This window comes from Rana temporaria, chromosome 6 (genome assembly GCF_905171775.1).
Source record: "Rana temporaria chromosome 6, aRanTem1.1, whole genome shotgun sequence".
Lineage (NCBI taxonomy): Eukaryota > Metazoa > Chordata > Amphibia > Anura > Ranidae > Rana > Rana temporaria.
In genome coordinates this window covers 80,419,824-80,444,087 of record NC_053494.1, presented here as the reverse complement: position 1 = coordinate 80,444,087, position 24,264 = coordinate 80,419,824, and the positions used below count along the sequence as shown (strand labels likewise).

General features: G+C 46.3%; 1 protein-coding gene across 5 annotated transcripts in view; it reads left to right on the top strand.

Moving 5' to 3' along the window:
- The window catches only part of VPS35L (VPS35 endosomal protein sorting factor like), a 1,107,598-nt gene that overhangs the window by 359,598 nt on the left and 723,736 nt on the right, over positions 1-24,264 (top strand). For all 5 annotated transcript variants that reach the window (XM_040358550.1, XM_040358549.1, XM_040358548.1 and 2 more), the window contains exons 9-10: positions 8,859-8,918; positions 18,633-18,729. In XM_040358550.1, coding sequence (XP_040214484.1) covers positions 8,859-8,918; positions 18,633-18,729 — 157 coding nt within the window. The remainder of the gene's footprint in view (positions 1-8,858; positions 8,919-18,632; positions 18,730-24,264) is intronic.

The window sequence follows — 24,264 nt, the reverse complement described above, 5'->3', positions numbered from 1 at the left end:
GCGGCGGGCGTTAAGGGGTTAAGGAAGGCTATTACCCACTTTGTCAAGATTAAGGCTGTGTCCATCCATGAACTCAGAGAAAAGGATTTTACGGTGAGTATATAAATCCTATTTTTCCCCCAACAACATGGAGGTTTTTTTCGTTTTTTTTTTCCCCATAACAGACCAGCCTTTTGGGCTGGGGAGGTGTCCTGCGTACACTTTAAGTTCAGGGGACTGCCAGAAAGAGTTTGGCTTCCCTTCAACATCCTCCAGCTCAGGGCAATTTCCTTGTCCATCTACTGAAAATCTCAACTGAGGTCCCTGTTGTAACCTTAAAGTAGATGTTCAACAGAAACCTAAAACTTAACTCCTAAACCTACTCGTAGCCACTTTCTAAACATAATCTATCTAGCCCTGTAAAGAAGAAATCAATATACTTACCTGTTCTGCAGTCATTCCGATCCCAGGCTGAGCTGTCAGTGGCAGCAATGTAGGCGTGTGCAGGAGAGGCAGCCAACAACAGAACCCTTATAGTAACACTATGGGTGACATCGCTTCCCAGGCATTTCACAGCCTTTGTCGGTTCTCTCCTGCACACAGCTTCCACTGCTGGAGACAAGACCAGATCAGTTTCAGAAAATGTAAGTACAAGGGAATTCACCTTTACAGGGCTTAGATTAGATTCAGAATGTGGCTGTGAATAGATTGTTTTTGATTAAATAGATTGTGTTAGGTTTTGGGAAAACCTACACTTTAAATTACAACAGTCATCTGACCAGAATTCAGTAGGTCCAGGAACCCTTGAGTTTTGGCAATAGTTTTTCTAGTGACTCCATGGAATCCATTCATCTGATCTACACCTTTCCCCTGAAAAGCTGTATTTTGTCTGATCCACGGGATCAAGATGGCTAGCATCAGAGCCGCCATCAGGAATTATGGGGCCCCTTACACAGCTTCAGGCATGGGCCCCCTGGAGCAGAGAACCAGGGAGGGGCTGCCGCAAATTGAGAAGCGGGGGGGCCCCTTTACAAAAAAAAAAAGAAAGGGGGGTAGCCATCCGGGGCCCTTTAATAAAGAAAATTTATATATAAAAAAATATAAACTTTTAAAAAAAAGGGTTGCCATCCAGGGAATAAAAAAATAAAAATACATAAACAAAAAAAATTAAAAATAAACATTTTATCTAAAAAAAAAAAAAGGGGGGGTTGTCTTCCGGGGCCCTGGGGATCTCCGGACCCCTAAAAAAAAAAAATTGTCCCATTTATTAAAAAAATAAAATAAAAAAATATATTTTTTTTTATAAAAAATAAAGAACAAAAAAGGGGGGTTTCCATCTGGGGACCTCCAGACCCCTAAAAGGTGTTTAAAGGGGGTTGCCACCCAGGCCCCTTACAGGTGTACTGCCTGTACCCCCCTGATGGCGGCCCTGGCTAGCATCTCAGCAAATCTTTTTTTTTCAACAGACCACCTCAGATTAATGGCAGACTCTCAATGGCCCCTTCCAGATCTTCAAAATCATCTGTCCCAAGTGCTGGTCCACCATCCTACTTCTGTGTCTCTGGCTTTCAACAGCTTGGCTTTTGGAACCAAGGTCCTAAGGTATAGGAGCTGTGAGAAAGTCACTGATCTTTAGACAGAAATGGCGAATAAATGCAGCTTAATTGCGACCAATGAAAAAAAGTAACACAAATAAATAGGCCTACTCCACCTTAGGAGGCTAACTAAACAAGAGTGCCCCTCACTACGCTTTACTAGAGCGACTATTCCGGCTCTAGTATAAACAAACAAAAGATAGTCCAATATAAGTAATTGTTCTGACAGATCTTGATTCCACGCATACACAGACACTCTCCAGTCTGTGTCCAGCCTGAATCTCGCTCTGAGCTCTCACTCTCTCTACACTATCAGGTGCAGGCTAATAGAGGGAGAGAGGAGGTTTACCTGTTGGGCCAGGCTTAACCCTTTCCAAGATAGCGAAAGCTGCCCTTTCCAAACTCTTACTGACATACAGAGTCGTGTACCCTGTCACACATCCTCCCCCCAGCTTAACACCTGCGTGGGAAGCGACCACCTCTGCAAACCCATGTACCTGGGACAGAGCATCTGCATTACTGTGGAGGAGACCTGCCCTATGCCGTACCACAAAAGTAAAGGGCTGTAGGAACAAAAACCATCTTGTGACCCGAGTGTTCTTGTCCCTGTTGGTGTGCATCCACTTTAACGGAGCATGGTCGGTGACCAGGGTAAACCGTCTGCCCAACAAATAGTAGCGGAGTGTTTCTACTGCCCACTTAATCGCCAAACACACTTTTTCCACTGTGGCATAGCGCTGTTCTCAAGGTAACAACTTCCGACTCAAATATAGAACAGGATGTTCCACCCACATATTGGGACAAAACTGCACCCAAACCCACCTCTGAGGCATCGGTCTGGAGAAAGAACTCCTTCCTAAAGTCAGGAGTCGCAAGCACAGGTTGGGCACAAAGCGCTGCCCGCAGACCCGCAAAGGCTTCCTCAGCCTCGCTGTTCCATTTTACTGTGTCTGGACTTCTGGCTTTAATAAGGTCAGTGAGTGGAGCAGCCCTTGTAGTAAAGTGAGGAATAAACCTCTGGTAGTAGCCTACGATCCCCAAAAAGGCTCTGACTTGTTTTTTCCTCAGCAGTTTGGGCCAACTCTGTATAGCTCCTATCTTGTTAATTTGTGGTTCAACCACTTAAGCCCCTGACCTTTAGGCAGCTAAATGCCCAGGCCAGGTTTTGCAATTCGGCACTGCGTCGCTTTAACAGACAATTGCACGGTCGTGCGACGTGGCTCCCAAACAAAATTGGTGTCCTTTTTTCCCCACAAATAGAGCTTTCTCTTGGTGGTATTTGATTACCTCTGCGGTTTTTATTATTTGCGCTATAAACAAAAATACAGCGACAATTTTGAAAAAAATGCAATATTTTTTACTTTTTGCTATAATAAATATCCCCCAAAAAACATATATACATTTTTTTTTTCCTCAGTTTAGGCTGATACATATTCTTCTACCTATTTTTGGTAAACAAAATCGCAATAAGCGTTTATCGATTGGTTTGCGCAAAATTTATAGCGTTTACAAAATAGGGGATAGTTTTATTGCATTATTATTTTTTATTTTTTTACTACTAATGGTGGCGATCAGCGATTATTTTTTTTCGTGACTGCGACATTATGGCGGACACTTCGGACAATTTTGACACATTTTTGGGACCATTGTCATTTTCACAACAAAAAATGCATTTAAATTGCATTGTTTATTGTAAAAATGACAGTTGCATTTTGGGAGTTTCGTTTCACCTAGTGTGTTTAAAACTGTAGGGGGGTGTGGCTATAGGTCTGACATCATTGATCGTGTCTCCCTATAAAAGGGATCACACGATCGATGCAGCCGCCACAGTGAAGCACAGGGAAGCCGTGTTTACATACGGCTCTCCCCGTTCTTCAGCTCTGGGGAGTGATTGCGAGGGGGTGGCTAGAAACGCATCCCGGATCGCTCCCCGGCGATTTCCGACCGCCGCATGTACAGGGGGGGGGTCCCGTCCCGCGGAAATGCAGGGACGTACATGTACGCCCATCTGCCTGTGCGTGCCATTCTGTGGACGTATATATACATGCGGCGGTCGTTAAGCGGTTAACAAGCCCTCTACCAACTAGATAACCCAATTATCTAGCCTCAGCTAGGCCAACGGCACATTTAGAGTGATTAGCCGTCAGTCCTGCTCTTCTAAAAGTGTACAATACTGCCTGCACTTTGTCCAGATGGCCTTCCCAGTCCGGGCTATGAATGATCACATCATCCAAGTATGCGGCTGCATACTTGGTGTGGGGCCTGAGCAGCTTATCCATTAACCTTTGGAAAGTGGCTGGGGGCCCATGGAGGCCAAAAGGCATTCTTCTCCCGGGCACGCTTTGTCAATGGGATCTGCCAATAACCCTTTGTCAGGTCCAAAGTGGTGAAGAACCTGTCTTTGGCTATTCGCTCTACTAGTTCATCCACCCTAGGCATGGGGTAGGCATCAAACTTGGACACCTTGTTTAACTTCCTAAAGTCATTACAAAACCTGATGGACCCATCAGGTTTAGGCACTAAAACAATGGGGCTAGACTACTGGCTGTGAGACTCCTCTATCACTCCAAGTTCAAGCATTTTCTTGGCTTCCGCCCTTACGGCTTCCCTCTTGGCCTCCGGAATTTGGTAAGACTTCACTCTTACGATGACCCCTGGTTCTGTAACAATGTCATGGGTAATCTCTCGGGTTTGTCCAGGGTTGGGGGAGAAGACATTGCTATTCCTCTCAACCAAGCCTCTAGCCTCCTCTCTTTGCTTAGGTGTCAGCTCTGGAGAGATTGTCACTGAAGGTCTAGGGGCCTGTGGATCAGGTTTGGTGTCACCCACTGTGGCCATGCAGTCCTCTCTAGTCCTCCATGGCTTAAGAAGGTTTATGTGGAACACAGCCTCCTTCTTCCGGTGTCATGGCTGACTAACTTTATAATTTACTGGGCTCACTTTTTCCAAGACCTCATAGGGTCCCTGCCACTGTGCTAGAAGTTTGCTTTCTGCGGTGGGTACTAGAACCATTACTATGTCCCCCCTCTCAAACTGTCTCACTAGGGCCCTCTGGTCATAGTAGGACTTCTGCCTACTCTGTGCCTGCTCCATTTGTTGGCGAACAAGCGGAGCAATCCGAGTCATACGCACCTGCATATCTTCAACATATTGAAGCACATTGGTCCCAGCTACTCCCTGTTTCCTTTAGGACATCCAGAATACCCCTGGGATGCCTACCATATAAAAACTCAAATGGGGAGAAGCCCGTAGAACATTGGGGAATCTCTCGAACTGCAAACAGGTAAGTAAGCAACAAGTCCCAATCCTTCCCATCCCTGTTAACAACTTTTCTCAACATCCCCTTTAGGGTCTGGTTAAACCTTTCTACCAGCCCATCTGTCTGTGGGTGGTACACTGACATTCTCAGGGACCGTACCTTAAACAGCTGACATAGCTCTTTCATAATACGGGAAACAAACAGTGTCCCCTGATCTGTGAGCAATGTCTTTGGTATCCCCACACGTGTAAACATCTGAACCAACTCTTTCGCAATATTTTTTAAGCATTAGCCTTGCGTAGTGAGATGGCTTCAGGGTATCTAGTGGCATAGTCGAGGATGACAAGGATGTACTGGTGCCCACGAGCTGTTTTCTCTAAGGGACCCACTAGGTCCATGCCAATCCTCTCAAAAGGAATGTTGACTATGGGGAGGGGTATGAGTGGGGCTCTCAACTTCGGTCTTAGAGACGCCAGTTGGCATTCTGGGCAAGAAGTGCATTACCTTTTAACCCCCTCATATAAGCCAGGCCAAAAGAACCTCCTGAGCACCCGTTCTTGGGTTTTCTCCACCCCCAAGTGTCCCCCCAGAAGATGAGTGAGCATAATTCAGCACTTTTCGGGTGTATGATGAAGGCACAACCAGTTTGAGTTCTTGTCCCTCATCGGAGGTTACTCTATAAAGGAGATTGTTTTTGCGGATAAAGTAGGGACAGGCCTTTTCTGTTGCCCCTTCCAATGGTACGCCATTAACCTCTATAACTTTACTCCTGGCTTCCTGCAACAGGGGATCACCTGCCTGGTCTCGGCCAAAGCCACCACCCAAAATATCTAGGATATCTATATCCTCCTCACCACCTTCACTGGTTGCCTCTGGGTCGGGTTCTGGTTGATCAACCTCTGCCTCATCGTATGTCTGTCGTGTGGCCCCGCCTCTCCTAGACTGCTCCCCACGCTGATTTAACAGCCCTATTAAATCTCAGCTTGCTCTCCCTGCGTTCCCGTCTTGTTTTTACCTCTTTTTGGACTTGAGATATACAAGTCGGGATGGACAAAGGGAAATATTTCATGAACCCCTGTATTTCTCTGCTCCGCTTCAGGTTCCCCTTGTTCTCCCATTACAGGGGGTTGTAAAAGAGTGTGGAAGTTGGGGAAATTCCTTCATATTATCAAAGGATATGGTAGACGAGGAACTACCACTGCTAAGATCCTTGCCAGACTGCCCTGTACTAACACCTCTATGTTGGCAGTAGGATACCGCACAGTAGACCCATGAATACACAATACCCTCATGGTTCTATGTAGGGTTGTCCCAATACTGATACTAGTATCGGTATCGGGACCGATACCTAGCATTTGTGTGAGTACTCGCACAAATGCTCCCAAGAGAGCTGGGCGGTGCCTGAGCGCAAAGAGGGGCGGGGAGGACGGAGAGCGGGCTGAGAGAGCTGTGGTGGGCGTAGAGAGGACTGACAGAGGGGCGGGGACGGAGAGCGGGTGGACAGAGGGGCGGGGACGGAGAGACGGCTGAGAGAGCTGTGGTGGACGGAAAGGGGCGGGGACGGAGAGCGGGCAGACAGAGGGGCGGTAATGGAGAGCTAGCTGAGAGAGCTGTGGTGGGCGGAGAGAGGGGCGGGGATGGAGAGCGGGCGGACAGAGGGGCGGAGCCGGAGAGCCGGCTGAGAGTGCTGAGGTAGCTGGAATGAATACTGGATGTGAATTCTGCCCGGACAGGTCTGTTAATGGTGTTTCGGGAACTTGCTGCGTGTACAAGTTCAGAAATCTGACTATTTCTGTGACACAGATTTGGGCTTCACTCCAGTGGAAATGGATGCCTGGCAGATGGGGTGTGTGAGGAGAAACGTGAGGTGATCTTACAATGAAATCAGCATGACATTGCTGTACATGGCATGCTTCCTGTTAGCAATCCCAGACCGACCCCATCTTAGCATTTCCCGGGTCTGAAATGGCTGATGACTGGGGTTGCCACCTCATCCCTTTAAAACTCTGTATGAAGCAGCACCATTTTACAGATATTCACACCATGCCAATGTATAGCATGCCAACACGCCCAGCCTCAGGTTCAGCCTATTAGAAGAAATAACTTTTTTTTTAACACCACCAAAACAATTGACAGTAGCTGCTTCTCTCTACTTGCAAGCAGATTGTGGTGGATTTATCAATGTTGATTTATCCTGTACAGTTTTACTATACCTTGTAACATAACATTAAAAAAAAGTATCGGTATTCAGTATCGGCGAGTATATGAAAAAAAAAATGTATAGGTACTTGTACTCGGTCCTAAAAAAGTGATATCGGGACAACCCTAGTTATATGCTTCTGAACCCGACCAGGTCTTACTAATTTACTGGTCACGAGTCGGGCCACTGTCTCTTGTTTGTCCAGCAGGACAGGTACTCGGAAGGTATGTCCCCCCTCCACCAGGCCTAGACAGACGAGTCCACAAAAGTCTGAAGAATCTTCCCCTAGCCCACACTGCATTGGCTCAGGAAGGTTGGGGCATCTCGCCCTGATATGTCCTTTTGCGCCACACTCAAAACAAGTTATGGAGTTTTCTCTTGGGGTGGTCCCCTTTCCCAGGGTTTTGACTTCTAGCGTCTGTTTTGGAAAAACGGGCTCCTGATCCGAAGTCTGCTTCTAATCCACTCTTCCGGTCTCTGTATTTTCCCACTCGACCTAGTGAGAGATCGGTCCAAATCTTTGGCAGACAGATACCGCTCCACTTGTGCGACCATGCTATCACAGTCCAGGGGGTTTCCCTGAATGACCCACTCCCAAAGGCCATTGGGAGTGGGAAGCTCCCTCACGTAATGGTCAAGCACAAGCGTTTCTATAGTCTGTGCAGGGGTTTGAGTCCCTGGTTTGAGCCACTTCCGAGCCAGTTTAAGTCAAACATCTGGGATCTTGGAGCTTTTCCTTCCTTGAACCTCCAGTTGTAGAAACGCTGGGCTCTCACTGTGGCGGTCACCCCTAACCGAGCCAGGATCTCTGCTTTCAGTTTGGGTTAGTCTGCAGCCGCCTCCTCGTCCAGGTCAAAATAGGCTTTCTGTGCTTCTCCCAGGAGAAAGGGTGCAATGATTCCAGCTCACTGTTCTGAAGGCCAGCCTTCTCGGGCGGCGGTCCGTTCAAACGCCAGCAGATAGGTCTCCACATGATCCTTTATGCAGGGTGTTGCACACCTTGGTCTGTCTGTCTTTGTGTTGCACAGGAAAAAGGCCTTCCTTTCCTCCCAAGGTAGTTTCCGCTTTCCTCCTTAACTAAGGCCATTGTTTTTTCCTGCTAAAAATATTCCACGGAAATTCTGTTGTCTTAAAGTGCTTGTTTTAATAATAAAAATAAAAGTCATACTAACCTGCTCTTTGCAAGTTTTTCAAAGCGCAGACCCAATCCTCCACTTCCTGGTTGCCCCGTTGGCACTCTTGCACCCCCCCCCCCCCCCCCGCTGAGTGTCCTACAGCAAGTGGCTCACTCCCGAGCCCTTCTCTGTGTGTTCATAAATCACACAGAGCAGGGCTCGGAACCCACCCTGCCCCTTTTTGCTATTTTGTCACTGGCTCTGATTGGCATCAGCCAATCTGTATCTGAGCCAATGAGGAGCGAGCTTGCACATCCCTGGATCAAAATCTGGCTCAGGTGTGTATTTAAGGGGAAGTTGCGGATGGCACTGCACGCAGAGTTTGTTTTTTACCTTCCTGCATTCTAGCAGGAAGGTAAAACACACTTCTGCCTTTACTTCAATGTGGTACATATTTGTGAGAATCTAACTTTTAAGATAAAAGAATGGGTGTGGTTTTAGCAGTATGTTCTAGGGGTATGCCTAGAAATGTTACCAATTTTTAGCCTGCATAGAACCCATGGTCTAGGAGTACAAATCTTTGTGCCCTGTACGCTACTTCAGGATAAGACATTTTAAAGTCAGTTTTGTTTTCTTGTTTTTTTTTATGCCGTTTCTGTATTCATCATTTTATCTTTCAAATTACTTATGCTAATATTTTTCTTTTACAGGAAAGCTTGTGTATGAGCGCATTATGTCAATGTGTATGGATAACCAGTCAGCTTTACCTGGTAATATATTTGATATACTTGATGTCTAATGATGTACAGCTTTTGTCCAAAATTTGGGGGGCTGCAGGGACTTGATGGCTTTGATGTACAGCCCTGTTGCCAGGCTTCTCCCATCTTTACTTCAGAGGCTAAACACAGGGTGAGGTAAGGTAGCAGGTAGGTGTACTTATACTGGCACTCGTATATACAGGCAATCTCTTTAAAGTGGAGGTTCCATCAACAAAAAACAATTTTGCTTTAAACTGTAGCTTACACCTAAAAAAGAAAATAAAGAACATTTTTTTTTTTTTTAACTCATCTGGAAATGCCTGTTGCTATGCGGTCCCACAAAATCTGCCTTTAAAACCACCTAGGATTCTGACATCATCTCCCTTTAATGCTCCTGGGAAATGTGTGTCATCATTTCCCAGGATGCAGTGCGCTGTCCAATTATCACTCCCCATCCAAGACTTCCAGGAAGTAAGTGCCTGTATGCTTCACAATGCCCACAAGCAAAATGACAACAATGTAGACATAGTTTTATAAACTATCTTTCTCCACTCGTCTTCCAGGACAGCCTCTGAGACCTTGGGCTCCTCCCTCCGGGACAGGAAACACACACCCCCACTTCTTTAAAGGCGGTCCTCCAGGCCTCCATCTTCAGTTATTGTGTTTCCTACCGGACGGGAGGAGCACGCACATAGGAACATGGGAATGCTCCAGGTCTCAGGACTGTCCTGGGTTTGAGCACTTGGCATGTTTTTCTCCTTAGCCTGGGCGCCCCTCTGACCAGACTTTGGGTAGAGCACGGCTGCCAATCTCGTTGCCGTCCTATGCTCAGAGAGAGCAGGACCATCGATGGCGCCAACTAGGGGTGTTGAAAATAATCGTAGCATCGATGCATCGAGATTCGACCACCCACGATGCTGCATCGATGCTACGACTTGCATTAATCGATTTTTGATGACGTCACCTGCGCGCCGCTTTAAAGGCCTTTCGAGTCTCAAAGCAGAAGCCGAGGGAAGCCGTGGGCGTCAGCTGCGGGCGTTAGCCGCGCCTCTATTCCCGCCCCCGCCAATGCAGCTAAGGGAGCTGTGGGCTTAAGCCGCGCCTCTTTTCCCGCCCCCGCCAATGCAGCTAAGGGAGCCGTGGGCTTAAGCTGCGCCTCTTTTCCCGCCCCCCTGCTGATGCAGCCGAAGACGCCGCGCCTCCTTTCCCGCCCCCCGCTGACGGCATGCGAGAGACACGTGGAGCGAGTGTCCCCGGTCCCGGTTCCGGTCCCGACCCCCGGAGCCTTCCTCCTTGGCTCACCTCACGCTGTGCACACTGCACAGGCTGCTGTGGGAGACCCGACACGGCCGAGTACTTCAGGCAGCAGAACAGTGACAGGAGTCGGAGACCATCATCATCAGGTACTTGGGGGGATGCACACTGGCGGCAATTTATGGGCACACTGATTGGCAGCAATTGATGGGACACTGATTGGCAGCAATTGATGGCACACTGATTGGCAGCAATTGGTGGCACACTGATTGGCAGCAATTGGTGGCACACTGATTGGCAGGAATTAATGGCACACTGATTGGCAGCAATTGATGGGACACTGATTGGCAGGAATTAATGGCACACTGATTGGCAGCAATTGATGGCACACTGATTGGCAGCAATTGGTGGCACACTGATTGGCAGCAATTGGTGGCACACTGATTGGCAGCAATTGGTGGCACACTGATTGGCAGCAATTGATGGCACACTGATTGGCAGCAATTGGTGGCACACTGATTGGCGGCAATTGGTGGCACACTGATGGGCAATTTGGGCACACTGGCAGCAATTGGTGGCATACTGGAAGCAATTGATGGCATTGGCACACTGGCAGCAATTGATGGCACACTGGTTTATGTATGTCTTATTGTCTTAGTGATTGATTAACATCACAACTTCATTGATTTGAAATTGATACCCTTTTTTTTCGTATGATTTTTGCTTTTGCTCATCACTGCCACACACATGCAGCCATGCATTGCACGTGTGTGGCAGTAATGAGCAAAAGCAAAAATCATACAAAAAAAAGGTATCAATGAAGTTTTGATGTGAATCAATCACTAAGACAATAAGACATACATAAACCATAATTTATGACATGGCATACATTGTCGTTTGGCAATACATTGTCGTTATGGGGACAATGTCCGCAGTCTCTGATCCTCTCTAGTATCATTGTCCGCAGTCTCTGATCCTCTCTAATATCATGTCTGCAGTCTCTGATCCTTTCTAGTATCATGTCTGCAGTCTCTGATCCTCTCTAGTATCATTGTCCGCAGTCTCTGATCCTCTCTAATATCATGTCTGCAGTCTCTGATCCTTTCTAGTATCATGTCTGCAGTCTCTGATCCTTTCTAGTATCATGTCTGCAGTCTCTGATCCTTTCTAGTATCATGGCCACAGTCTCTGATCCTTTCTAGTATTATGGCCGCAGTCTCTGATCCTTTCTAGTATCATGGCCGCAGTCTCTGATGCTTTCTAGTATCATGGCCGCAGTCTCTGATCCTTTCTAGTATCATGGCCGCAGTCTCTGATCCTTTCTAGTATCATGTCTGCCGTCTCTGTCCATCTCTTGTAGTATTTTGGGGTCAGTCTGGAGCTCCTCTTTAAGTTGGCTGCTATGTATACAGTTTTCTACATGCAGAGATTTTTTTTTAAGAACAGAAGAAAACCGTGCGCAGTAATCTTGATGCATCGTGATGCATCGCGGAATCGAATCGAATCGAATCGTGGACTTGATAATCGTAATCGCATCGAATCGTGAGACCGGTGAAGATGCGCAGCCCTAGCGCCAACCCCGGTTCCCCCTACCTTTCATCGGCGGATGCGGCGGCGGGGGACGCTGACCCAGCCAACAGGTTCCTCCTCACACAGGCGGAAGTTCCGGTCTTCCGGAAGCCGAGGGGCGGGGTATGCGCTCCACAGGGCGGAAGTGACACAGACTTCCGCCGGATGCGCGTCATCGATCGGCGCCACAGAGATTCGTTCTTATCTCCCTTTTAAAAAACGGTGCGGCAATGCAGTACAGGCCCGGAGCAGGGTGTTATCGGCTAGGCCGTGTTTGTACCCTCGCAGCATGGAAGAAGCAAGTCAGGCTATGGATCCATGTGCGGCAGGCTCCGGTACCTCTCAGGTAAGAGGGTGAGGGAGGGCTTCTCTTACTCTGGGAGGTTGGCACTTACTCTCCTAAGGTGGGGAACCTATGGTGGAGGGTTAGGCACACAATATTCCTTTCCTGCACAGAGGTGTTAGGTTTAAAGGCATATTCTAAATTTAGCTTCCTGGTCTGTTATTTTCAGGTCAAAGTGCCGCCTGTGCAGACTCCCAGGAAGAAATGTGCAGTTTGTGGGGCGAAAATGAGTCTTACTTGGAAGAAGGCATTATGCTCTGACTGTGTCAGCGACCTAGTGAAGGATGATTCAGCAACAGAGTGCCGTAAAATCCTTTCTTCCGTTAGGGATGAACTGGCGTCCACTTTTTCATCATTCAGAGGAATGATGGATAGAATACAAACTCCTTCCCCTTTGCCTAGGGCATCCAGTACCCCTTCCTTGTCTGAAGGACCTCCACGGGAGGAAGAGCGGGAAAGAGGGGAGAGGGCAGAAAGTGGGTGGACACATTCAGGCCCAGCCTCGTCCCAGGCAGATTCTGCTTCAGGGTCCGAGGACGGAGAAGAATCCTCCAGGGATTCTAGGTATAAGCTGACCTTAGAAGACGTGGGAGATCTGTTAAAAGCGATCTACGACACGTTAGAAATTCGCGAGGAGCAAGTCATACTTTCTAAGCATGACCAGATGTACCTAGGGTCTAATGCACAGAAAGCCAAGGTTTTCCCTGTACATAAATCTCTCATGGATTTGATTTTGCTGGAATGGGAACACCCAGAAAGAAGGCTTTTTTTCTCGGGAAGCCTTAAGAGAAGGTTCCCGTTTGAAACTGATCCTTCCCAGCCATGGAATAAAATTCCGAAACTAGACGCTCCACTGGCCAAAATTTCCAAAAATACATACTTAGCCTTTGATGATCTAGGAGCTCTAAAGGATCCCATGGATAAGAGGAGAGACGTATTGCTCAAAAGGGCCTGGGATACCTCGTCTATTGCCTTAAAACCGGCCCTGGCAGCTACCTGTGTAGCCAGAAATCTTGAATGCTGGCTTACGCAACTGCAGTCCCATATTTCGGCGGGTACCCCAAGACAGCAACTGCTGGGCTCATTCCCCTTACTATTTAAGGCGGTAGGTTTTTTAGCGGATGCCTCCGCTGAGTCCGTCCGACTGGCTGCTAGGTCAGCGGCCATGGTTAACGCCGCTAGGCGGGCAGTTTGGCTCAAGACCTGGCCAGGAGCTTCGGGTTCTAAGCTTAAACTCTGCGGGCTCCCTTTTTCGGGCGACCACTTGTTTGGCCCCGGTTTACAGGAGGCACTGGAAAGAACCCAGGACAGAAAGAAGTCCTTCCCTGAGAAAAAGAAAAAAATACGACAACAAGCGTTTTTTTCGCGGCTTCAAACAGCAGGGGACGAAGGAGCGAGATGGTCGCCCCAAAAAACACTGGGCAGGGCAAAAAGGGCGTGGAAGAGGAAATATCCTATTCAATCCTCCTCAATCCACCCCAAAGCCCCAGTGACGCCTCAGTCCCTGTGGGAGGAAGATTGGGGGAGTTCCTTCCACAGTGGATTCTATCCACGCCAAGTCCGTTTGTCCTAGATATCAGGAACGGCTATAAGCTGGAATTCGATGCGATTCCCCCCCCCCCCCCCCATGTTTGTGCTGACCAGGTTGGCGAAGGATCGAGAAAAGGCACAAGCCATAAATCTCCTGTTAGGGGACCTTTTAGACCAGAATGTTGTGATAAGAGTTCCCCGGGAGGAGGAAGGTCAGGGGGTTTACTCACATGTTTTTGTGGTGAGAAAACCTTCCGGAAAGTTCAGGTTGATCCTGAATCTCTGTCCCCTGAACAAATTCCTGAGATACAAGAGATTCCGGATGGAATCTATATTTTCGGTAACAAATTTCTTGTTTCCAGGGTGCTTCCTAGCAACAGTAGACCTCAGGGATGCGTATCTCCATTATCCCATACATCGGGAGTCTCAAAATTTTTTGAGGCTAGCAGTACAGAGAGGCTCGGAGGTAGTCCATTATCAATTCAGGGCTCTACCCTTCGGCCTATCCTCCTCTCCGAGGATCTTCACGAAAGTGCTAGCCGAGGCCTTGGCACCCTTAAGGCTAAAAGCGATCACTGTAATACCCTACCTGGACGATCTGCTTTTCATTTCCTCCTCCGGTCCCCAACTGGAAAAGGACCTAGAGGAATCTCAAAGGCTCCTATGCTCCCTAGGCTGGCTAATCAACAGGGACAAGTCTCAGCTGACTCCGTCCCAGGAAGTCCTGTACTTGGGGTACAGGATTTCCTCGATAGAAATGAAGGTCTTTCTTCCGGAGGAGAAGATTCTAAGGGTAGTGCATGCAGTATCTCTGGTGCAAACCAATCAGGTTACCCTAGTCAGGGACGTTATGAGAATTTTGGGACTCATGTCGGCTTGCTTTCCGGCAGTGCCTTGGGCCAGGCATCACCAACGTTTATTACAAAATACGATGCTAAGACAGTGGGATGGCAGGAGAGAGAGCCTAGACTTCCCAATGCACATTCCGACCAAAGTGAAAAGAGCCTTATGGTGGTGGCGAAACCGTTACAATCTGGAGAAAGGGTTGTCTTGTAACCCACCCACGGCCAAAGTAGTGACTACGGATGCCAGTGCGCTGGGGTGGGGAGCCCACCTGGGGAACATCTTGGCTCAGGGCTCCTGGTCTCCGACAGATGCACCACGGTCTTCGAACCAAAAAGAACTTCTCGCGGTTCTAAACGCCATACAGTCCTTTCAACCCTTGATTTCAGGGAGTCCTCTTCAAGTGAGGTCGGACAACGCGGCTACAGTCGCATATCTAAACAAGCAAGGGGGCACAAGAAGTCCTCCCCTTCAAGCTATAGCGGACAGGATAATGAGCTGGGCGGAAGTAAACCTGTCTTTCCTGTCTGCAGTGCACCTAAAGGGTTCCCACAATACCCTGGCAGATTTCCTAAGTCGGCAACCAGTGAGCCAGGACGAATGGTCCCTAAACGGGGAAGTTTTCAACCAGATAGTGTCCCACTGGGGGGAGCCCGAAGTGGACCTTTTTGCATCCGAGGAAAACAAGAAGGTCAGGACATTCTTTTCTATTCACCCACGGGACCGAGCCATGGGGGTAGACGCCTTTGCCAGTCCTTGGCGTTTCAGGCTGGCGTACGCGTTTCCTCCAATAAGACTGATAGCCAGAGTTCTCCAGAAATTTCTGGTCGAGTCCACGGACTTAATAATAGTCACGCCATACTGGCCCAAGAGGCCATGGTTCGCCCTCCTGAAGAGGTTGGCGGTGGATCTCCCTCTGTCACTTCCAGCAAGAGTGGATCTAATTTCCCTAGGGCCGCTTCTTCACCCTCAGGCAGGGACATTAAGACTCAGGCCCCATACACACGAGAGGATTTATCTGCAGATACGGTCCAGCGGACCGTATCCGCGGATAAATCCTCTCCAGGATTTCAGAAGATTTCTATGCGATGGCGTGTACACACCATCGCATTGAAATCCCCGCTGAAATCCTCTGCCGATGACGTGTCGCGCCGTCGCCGCTATTATGACGCGGCGACGGGCGCGACGCTGTCATATAAGTTATTCCACGCATGCGTCAAATCATTACGACGCGTGCGGGGAATCCCTTTTGACGGATGGATCCGGTAAGTCTGTACAGACGAGCGGATCCATCCGTTGGAATGGATTCCAGCAGATGGATTTGTTGAGCATGTCGGCAAATATCCATCTGCTGGAAATCCATCCCAGGGGAGATTTATCTGCGGATAAATATCCGACGGAGTGTACACACCATAGAATCTATCCGCAGAAACCCATTTGATGGGATTTATCTGCGGATAGATTCTATGGTGTGTATGGGGCCTCACAGCGTGGTATCTGAGGAACAGCTGTTAATTTCTCATGGGTTCTCAGACAAAGTGGTAAAAACGCTCTTAGAATGCCGCAAACTGGTCACCAGAGCCATATATGGCAAGGTCTGGAAGAAATTTAATTCCTGGCAAGCGGAACGAGGGATCGAGCAGCCCAGTATTCCAGTAATCCTAGACTTTCTTCAAGCAGGAGTCGAGTTGGGTTTATCCATCAGCACTTTGAAGGTGCAGACGGCGGCCTTGAGCGTGTTTCTGGAGTTCCCTCTCCAGAAAAATCAATACATAAGCAATTTTTTTAAGGCTTTGGCAAGGGTTAAGCCAGTTAAAGTAAGAGCTTGCCCTTCCTGGGATCTATCCCTAGTCCGTAGGGCACTTACCAAAGCCCCCTTTGAACCCCTGGAGAAATCCTCTGTAAAATACTTAAGTTTGAAAACGTTTTTTTTTATGGCGATTACTTCGGCCCGGAGGGTCAGTGATCTGCAGGCCCTGACAATTCAGGAGCCTTTTCTGTTAATTTTGGAGGACAAAGTTGTCCTTAAAGTAGACCCTTCCTTTTTACCCAAAGTGTCGTCCACATTTCACAGGACGCAGGACATTGTATTACCTACTTTTAGTTCCACCTCAGAAAGTGATGAGGGGGAATTTGGGAACTTATTGGATGTCAAAAGATGTCTCCTATATTATTTAGAAGCCACTAAGGGTTTTAGAAACTCGGAATCCCTTTTTGTTAATTTTGCGGGAGCCCGCAAGGGGTATAAGTCTTCAAAATCATCCTTGGCAAGGTGGCTTACAATGACTATCACAGAAGCTTACCAGTCAGAAGGCAAGCAACCCCCTTCGGTTAAGGCACACTCGACCCGGGCAGTCTCGGCATCATGGGCAGAGAGCCGGAGCTTCACTGGAAGATATTTGCAGGGCAGCGGCATGGTCATCTTCCTCTACATTTGCCAGGCACTATAGGTTAGACCTGCTGTCGGACAAGGATCAAGCGTTTGGACGGAAGGTCCTCCAGGCGGTTGCCCCACCCTAACAAGTGAGTTGTCTTGCTTATCATCTCAGAGGCTGTCCTGGAAGACGAGTGGAGAAAACCGGAGTTAGGCTTACCGGTAACTCTGTTTCTAGGAGTCTTCCAGGACAGCCGGGGTTTCCCACCCGGGATTATGTACCTAGGTATCTGAGGTATGAACTAAAGTTGTGTTAGTGTATTATGTCTTTCAGAGCCTTCCGGTAGTTCTTGTTTATAACTGAAGATGGAGGCCTGGAGGACCGCCTTTAAAGAAGTGGGGGTGTGTGTTTCCTGTCCCGGAGGAAGGAGCCCACGGTCTGAGGCTGTCCTGGAAGACTCCTAGAAACAGAGTTACCGGTAAGCCTAACTCTGTTTTTTTTGAATATCTATGCGGATCTGCAGCGGATTGTAAAATAGTAAGTGACCGGATTTATATTCTAAAAACACAGGATGAAAGGACATACATTTAAAAAATGCTAATTGTGGTTGGAACTCCACTTTAAAAATGGTTGCACAGGAAAAAAAAAATAATAATATTGGTGTTATGCAAATCTGTGAACGCTGTCAAATAGATTTTTGAAAACATTGTTTAAGCTGCCTGGTTGTTATTCAAAAGCTAGGTCTATCTGTGGCACACTGCACCTCCTGTACCTGGTGTGCTATTGGCTTTGCATGCCTTTTAACATGGATATTTAATAAATTGTGTTGGGTCTACAAGATCTTTTATTTCAGCTTTTGTTTTAGAATCTTCTATCAGACCATTCTGATAATGGCAAATCTTTTCATCTTGGACCCTTGTTGGTAACAAGATGACATTGGCCCAGATTCAAGTAGAATCGCGCAATATTTGCGTGGGCAAAGAGCAAATTTTTTTCTCTGCGCCCACGCAAATATTGCGCTTTGCCCGCGATTCACGGAGCAGTTGCTCCGTAAATTGCGCGGGCAATATGCTAAGCAGCCGGGCGCAAGGCTGCCTAATGTAAATGATCCTGCCGGGGGCGGGAATCATTTAAATTAGGCGCGCTCCCACGCCGAGCGAACAGCGCATGCTCCGTCGGGAAACTTTCCCGACGTGCATTGCGGCAAATGACGTCGCAAGGACGTCATTTGCTTGTAAGTGAACGTGAATGGCGTCCAGCGCCATTCACGGTTCACTTACGTAAACGACGTGAAATTCGAACGTCGCGAGCGGGAGGCGCAGCTATACTTTAGCATTGGCTGAGCCTGCTATAGCAGGAGCAACCTTATGCTAAAGGCGCCGTACGGAAACTCCGTACCTTGCGTGAGAAGGGCCCGCGCAACTTTTGTGAATCGGTGGTAGTATGCAATTTGCCTAGCGGCCAACGCAAGAATGCAGCCTGGGATGTGAAGGCATAAGGAGGCTTAAGTTTGTCACATCCTAGGCTGCATTCGGTGTAACGAGGTTCCTGAATCAGGAGCACTCGTTACACCGGAGCAAGTAAGCACTTGCGCCGCGCAACCTATGGTTGCGCGGGCGCAAGTGCTTCTTGAATCTGGGCCATTGTCTCAAGGTTACGTTTGTGATCAACCTTAACCTTGAGTATTACTTAAAGCTGTCAGAACTACAGGAATTGGTGGACACTTTTAGACAAAATAAAATGGAAATCACAGAATGTGAGCATTGTTATATGTGCAGTATGTTGACAACAACTTTTTTTTTTTTTTTTTAGCAAACTTTACCACAGACTATGTGAATGATACTGCAAAGGAGACTTGTTTGAACTGGTTTTTCAAGATTGCTTCTATACGTGAGCTTGTACCCAGATTGTATCCTTAAGAGGAATGGCATATTATGATTCTGTAACAATATAAAGTGTTTGCCTGTTTGTGGATATCACTATTCATTGGTTTTTATTTTTATTAGGATTTATTTTTTTTATTTTGTGATCTGTGCCCCCATTAGTGAGATTCACCATCTGAATTTGTCTTTGTTACGTTCTAACCGATAGTGAACGAAGATCTCCAATTTTGTGTTGTCACCAGCACATGAATTAAGGGGAAATCTTCCTGACGCTAGTTCTGGTGACATCCAAAGATTTTCCTCACTTCTTGTTTTGGCTATATGACAGGAAGTGAAGGGAAATCTCCCCAAAGAGACACAGGTGGCAAAACATAAAAAAAAAATGCCTTTTAGTTTTTCATTATATCAATACTACTGATTGAGTCATGAACTATATAGGTTATTTTGTAGCTAGCACCAATAAAGTCTAATTGAACCTTTTTTTTTTTAAATGTTGAGCGATCACAGGGTATTTAAACTACTGCTGCAGAAGAGTGGTATATATATATATAAAACAAAAAGCTTGTATATATTGCTGTCCATGCAGCCTGACTTCATTACAGTGCTATGTATTCAATATGGGAGGGTTCATGTTATACTTTAAGTGCTCTTTGTATTTAACTTTATTTTTTAATAGTGTAACTGAATTGCAATAACAATTGGGGGGAAAAAAAAGTTAGAATATCTTCCTAGCTGTAACTTCCATTTCCATGCAGGGATTTGTGTTTTTTTGGGGAAATTAAATCCTTTGGAGAATACAGTTTATTTGATATCCTACAATGTAAACCTTTATCCCACTATTTCTCATATATCTCTTGTCCAGCTGCTTTTTTAATTTAAAGCTATCCTAGTAGCTCAGGGGGTAATGCTGGTCATACATGGATTGACATTTGATCAATATTTGGCAGTACCCACTTGATTAACTTTATTCTGCTTCTGTTAAAGGGACGATAAGTGTATTCAGAATACAGTGTCCCAGTGGGGAGGAGTGCTTCACCCTTCTCTTTTGTGTTAATGGATGAATCTGAAATTGGAGATCAGTTTGGAGGTTCAGGACAGGGTTATCCTCCTATATGAATGAATAGAGCAAGGGTAGGCACTGCAGAGTGACTACATACCTTGCATGGAAAAATCTGATCTGTAATAGAAAAGGTCTATGAATGGGTTAAAAGTCCATGCATTCATGCAATAAGTCTGTGTAAGGAATCCAAACACTAGCACCAGGACAAACTCTTTACAGGAGCAGTAGCAGGCTCTATGGAAACTGACAGAAAAGTGCCTCAAAGTGCAGACAATTTAAGCAATTTATTAAAAAAAAATAGATAACAATTGGCAACTCACATTCTGAGTATAGATTAAAGGCTCCTCATATTTGTAGAAAGGCAGGATGTCAGCGCTGGATGTTCGCTAGGAGGACCGCCATTGTCTGCTGCCGCACTGTGTCCTCCACAGCACTGCAGTGGACCCTGGTGGTCCTCCTTGCGGATTTCCAATGCTGACATGCCATCATTCTCCAAATATGATGAGCCTTTTATCTATACTCAGAATGTGAGTTACCTATGTTTATTTATAAATGCATTGCTTATATTGTCTGCACCTAGAGGCACTTTTATTTTCTGTTGTCCTCCATCTGAGTTGCATTGCTCTAATGAAACCGAATATTGGGTAATAATAGCAATAAATATGGTATATACTGTGTGTATGTATGTATATATATATATGTATATGTATATATATATATATATATATATATATATATATATATATATATATATATATATATATATTCCATCATTTACACTTTCAAAATTACAGAAAACAAAAAAAATGGCGTCTGCAAAAGTTTTGGCACCCTGCAGAGTTAATATCTTGTACTGCCCCCTTTGGCAAGTATCACAACTTGTAAACACTTTTTTGTAGCCAGCCGAGAGTCTTTCAATTCTTGTTTGAGGTATCTTTGCCCATTCTTCCTTACAAAAGTCTTCCAGTTCTTTGAGATCTCTGGGCTGTCTGTCACGCACTGCTCTTTTAAGGTCTATCCATAAATTTTCAATTATGTTGAGGTCAGGAGATTGTGAAGGCCATGGCAAAACCTTCAGTGTACGCCTCTTGATGTAATCCCCCATGGATTTTGAGGTGTGTTTAGGATCATTATCCATTTGTAGAAGCCATCCTCTCTTTAACTTCAGCTTTTTCACAGATGGCATCAAGTTACCATCCAAAATTTGCTGAAATTGTATTGAATTCATTGTTCCTTCTACGCGTGAAATGTTCCCTGTGCCACTGGCTGCAATACAACCCCAAAGCATGATTGATCCACCCCCATGCTTAACAGTTGGACAGGGGTTATTTTCATTAAATTCTGTGCCTTTTCTTCTCCAAACGTACCTTTCCTCATTCCGGGCAAAAAGTTCTATTTTAACCTCATCTGTCAACAGAACATGTTTCCAAAATGCATCAGGCTTGTCTATATGTTCATTTGCAAAGTTGAAACACTGATTTTTGTGGTGAGGATGTAGAAGAGGTTTTCTTCTGATGACTCTTCCATGAAGACCATATTTGTACAAGTATCTCTTTATAGTGGAATAGTGTACCACAACTCCAGTGTCTGCCAGATCTTTCTGGTGGGATCGTGCAGTCAAACGTGGGTTTTGAATTGCTTTTCTCACAATCCTGCAAGCTGTTCTGTCTGATATTTTTCTTGGTCTTCCAGATCTTTCTTTAACTTCCAATGTTGCTGATGACAGCCATTTCTTAATTACATTCCGAACAGAGGATATTGACATCTGAAAATGCTTTGCTATCTTCTTATAGCCTTCTCCAGCTTTGTGAGCGTCAACTATTTAAAGTTTCAGATTTGCTGATTGTTGGGGCAAGGTCAGATGAGTCTGGGCATTTAAAACCTTTGAAATTGACATCACCCGGTCTTCCCAGATGATGATTGAGAACAATCCATGACACTGGCAGGTTTCAGCTTTGCAAAAGGAGCAGTGCATGCTATAAATTCTGCAGGGTGCCCAAACTTTTGCAGACACAATTTTTTTGTTTTCTGTAACTTTGAAAGTGTAAATGATGGAAATAAAATCTAACTTTTTTTGACATTTTATAAGAATGTCTAATCTGTAATTTGATGCCTTTTGGAGAGTTTTCCATCTTTCCTTGGCTTCGTTATGCACATGAATACAAATTTTTACCTGAGGTGCCCAAACTTTCGATCCCCACTGTGTGTGTATGTATATGTGTGTGTATGTGTGTGTATGTATGTTTATACACAATAGAAGACAAACAGTCCAGTGTGAGCAGCAGTCAAGACTGAAAAAGATCCCCCAGATTTCCTCAAGAGGTGGCACAATACACTTCAGGATTCAGTCAGCACTTTTAGCAATATGTAGCAGAAAGTACAGTATCTCACAAAAGTAAGTACACCCCTCACATTTTTGTAAATATTGGCTTCTATCTTTTCATGTGACAACACTGAAGAAATGACACGTTGCTACAATGTAAAGTAGTGAGTGTACAGCTTATACAACAGTGTAAATTTCCTGTCCCCTCAAAATAACAACACACACACATTAATGTCTAAACTGCTGGCAACAAAAGTGAGTACACTCCAAATTGAAAATTGTTCGTATTGGGCCCAATTTGCCATTTTCCCTATCCGGTGGCTTGTTGGTGTTACAAGGTGTCAGGTGTGAATGGGGAGCAGGTGTGTTAAATTTGGTGTTATTGCTCTCACTCTCTCATACTGGTCACTTGAAGCTCATGGCAAAGAACTCTGAGGATCTGAAGAAAATAAAAATTGTTGCTCTACATAAAGATGGTCTAGGCTATAAGAAGATTGCCAAGACCCTGAAAATGAGCTGCAGAACGGCGGCCAAGATATACAGCGGTACAACTGGACAGGTTCCACTCAGAACAGGCCTTGCCATGGTCCACCAAAGAAGTTGAGTGCACATGCTCAGCGTCCTATGCAGAGGTTGTCTTTGGGAAATGGACATATGAGTGCTGCCAGCATTGCTGAAGAGGTTGAAGCCTGTCAGTGCTCAGACCATACGCCACACACAGCATCATATTGGTCTGCATGACATTCGTCCCGAAAGGAAGCCTCTTCTAAAGATGATGCACACAAAAGCCAGCAAACAGTTTGCTGAAGACAAGCAGACTAAGGACATGAATTGCTAGAACCATGTTTTGTGGTTTGATGAGACCAAGATAAACTTATTTGGTTCAGGTGGTGTCAAGCTTGTATGGCGGCAACCAGGTGAGGAGTACAAAAACAAGTGTGTCTTGCCTACAGTCAAGCATGGTGGTGGGCTGCATGAGTGTTGCCGTCACTGGGGAGCTACCGATCATTGAGGGAGCCATGAATGCCAACATGTACTGTGCCATACTGAAGCAAAGCATGAACCTCTCCCTTCAGAGACTGGGCCACAGGGTAGTATTCCAACATAACGACCCCAAATACACCTCCAAGACCACCACTGCCTTGGTAAAGAAGCTGAGGGTAAAGGTGATGGGACTGGTCAAGCATGTCTCTAGCTCTAAACCCTATTTATCATCTGTGGGGCTTCCTCAAATGGAAGGTGGAGGAGTGCATGGTCTCTAACATCCACCAGCTCCATGACATCGTCATGGAGGAGTGTTTTAATAAATTGAGGGGGTTAGTATGGGACTTTAAGGAAGCCAAGGCCTGGTAAGGTCAAGTATTTCCATCCCAGGGGACTTTAAATGAAAAACATGGAGTGGTAATGGCATGTATTTCCATCCCTAATCATTCAAGGAAGGAGCAAAAGGGGATGAGACTTTGAACAAAGCATGTGTATGCAAGAGCATAAACAAAAAAACAGATGGCCGGATTCAGGTAGAGCGGCGTATGTTTAGGCGTGCGTAGCGCAGCTCATATGCGCTACGCCGACATAGCATAGATAGGCAAGTACAGTATTCACAAAGCACTTGCTCCCCAAGGTACGGCGGCATAGCGTAAATGGGCCGGCGTAAGCCCGCCTAATTCAAATTATGAAGGTAGTGGGCGTGTTGTATTGAAATGAGCCGTGACCCCATGTAAATGCATGGCCGTACAAACGGCGCATGCGCGCGCATGCTCAGAATCACGTTGCAAATACTCCCTAAGATACGACGGCTCAATGCGTACAACGTGAACGTAACTTGCGCCCATTAAAAAAAGTTTTTACGCCCTGTAAAAACAAAACATTAAAACTGTCAAAAGCAATAACAAGGCGGGTATGGCTTAGGCATGGAGGAGTGGGGACTGATGCAATTTGATGCAATGAAGGGTGCTTTGCCCCCTCTCGGAGACTCCCAGGGAAATGGGCATTACCTACTGCTGGGGGTTCCCCTTTAGCCTTCAGGCTGAAAGAGATGGTAGGTCTGCTACTCTTCACACTGAAGATGACCTCCCTGACGTTCATTCCCAATTGGGCATTTGTGGATTTCCCTGACTGGCGCCATTCCACGCATGTGCAGGTGCCATCCACTTCTCAGTCCTGGATGCCAGCTCATTC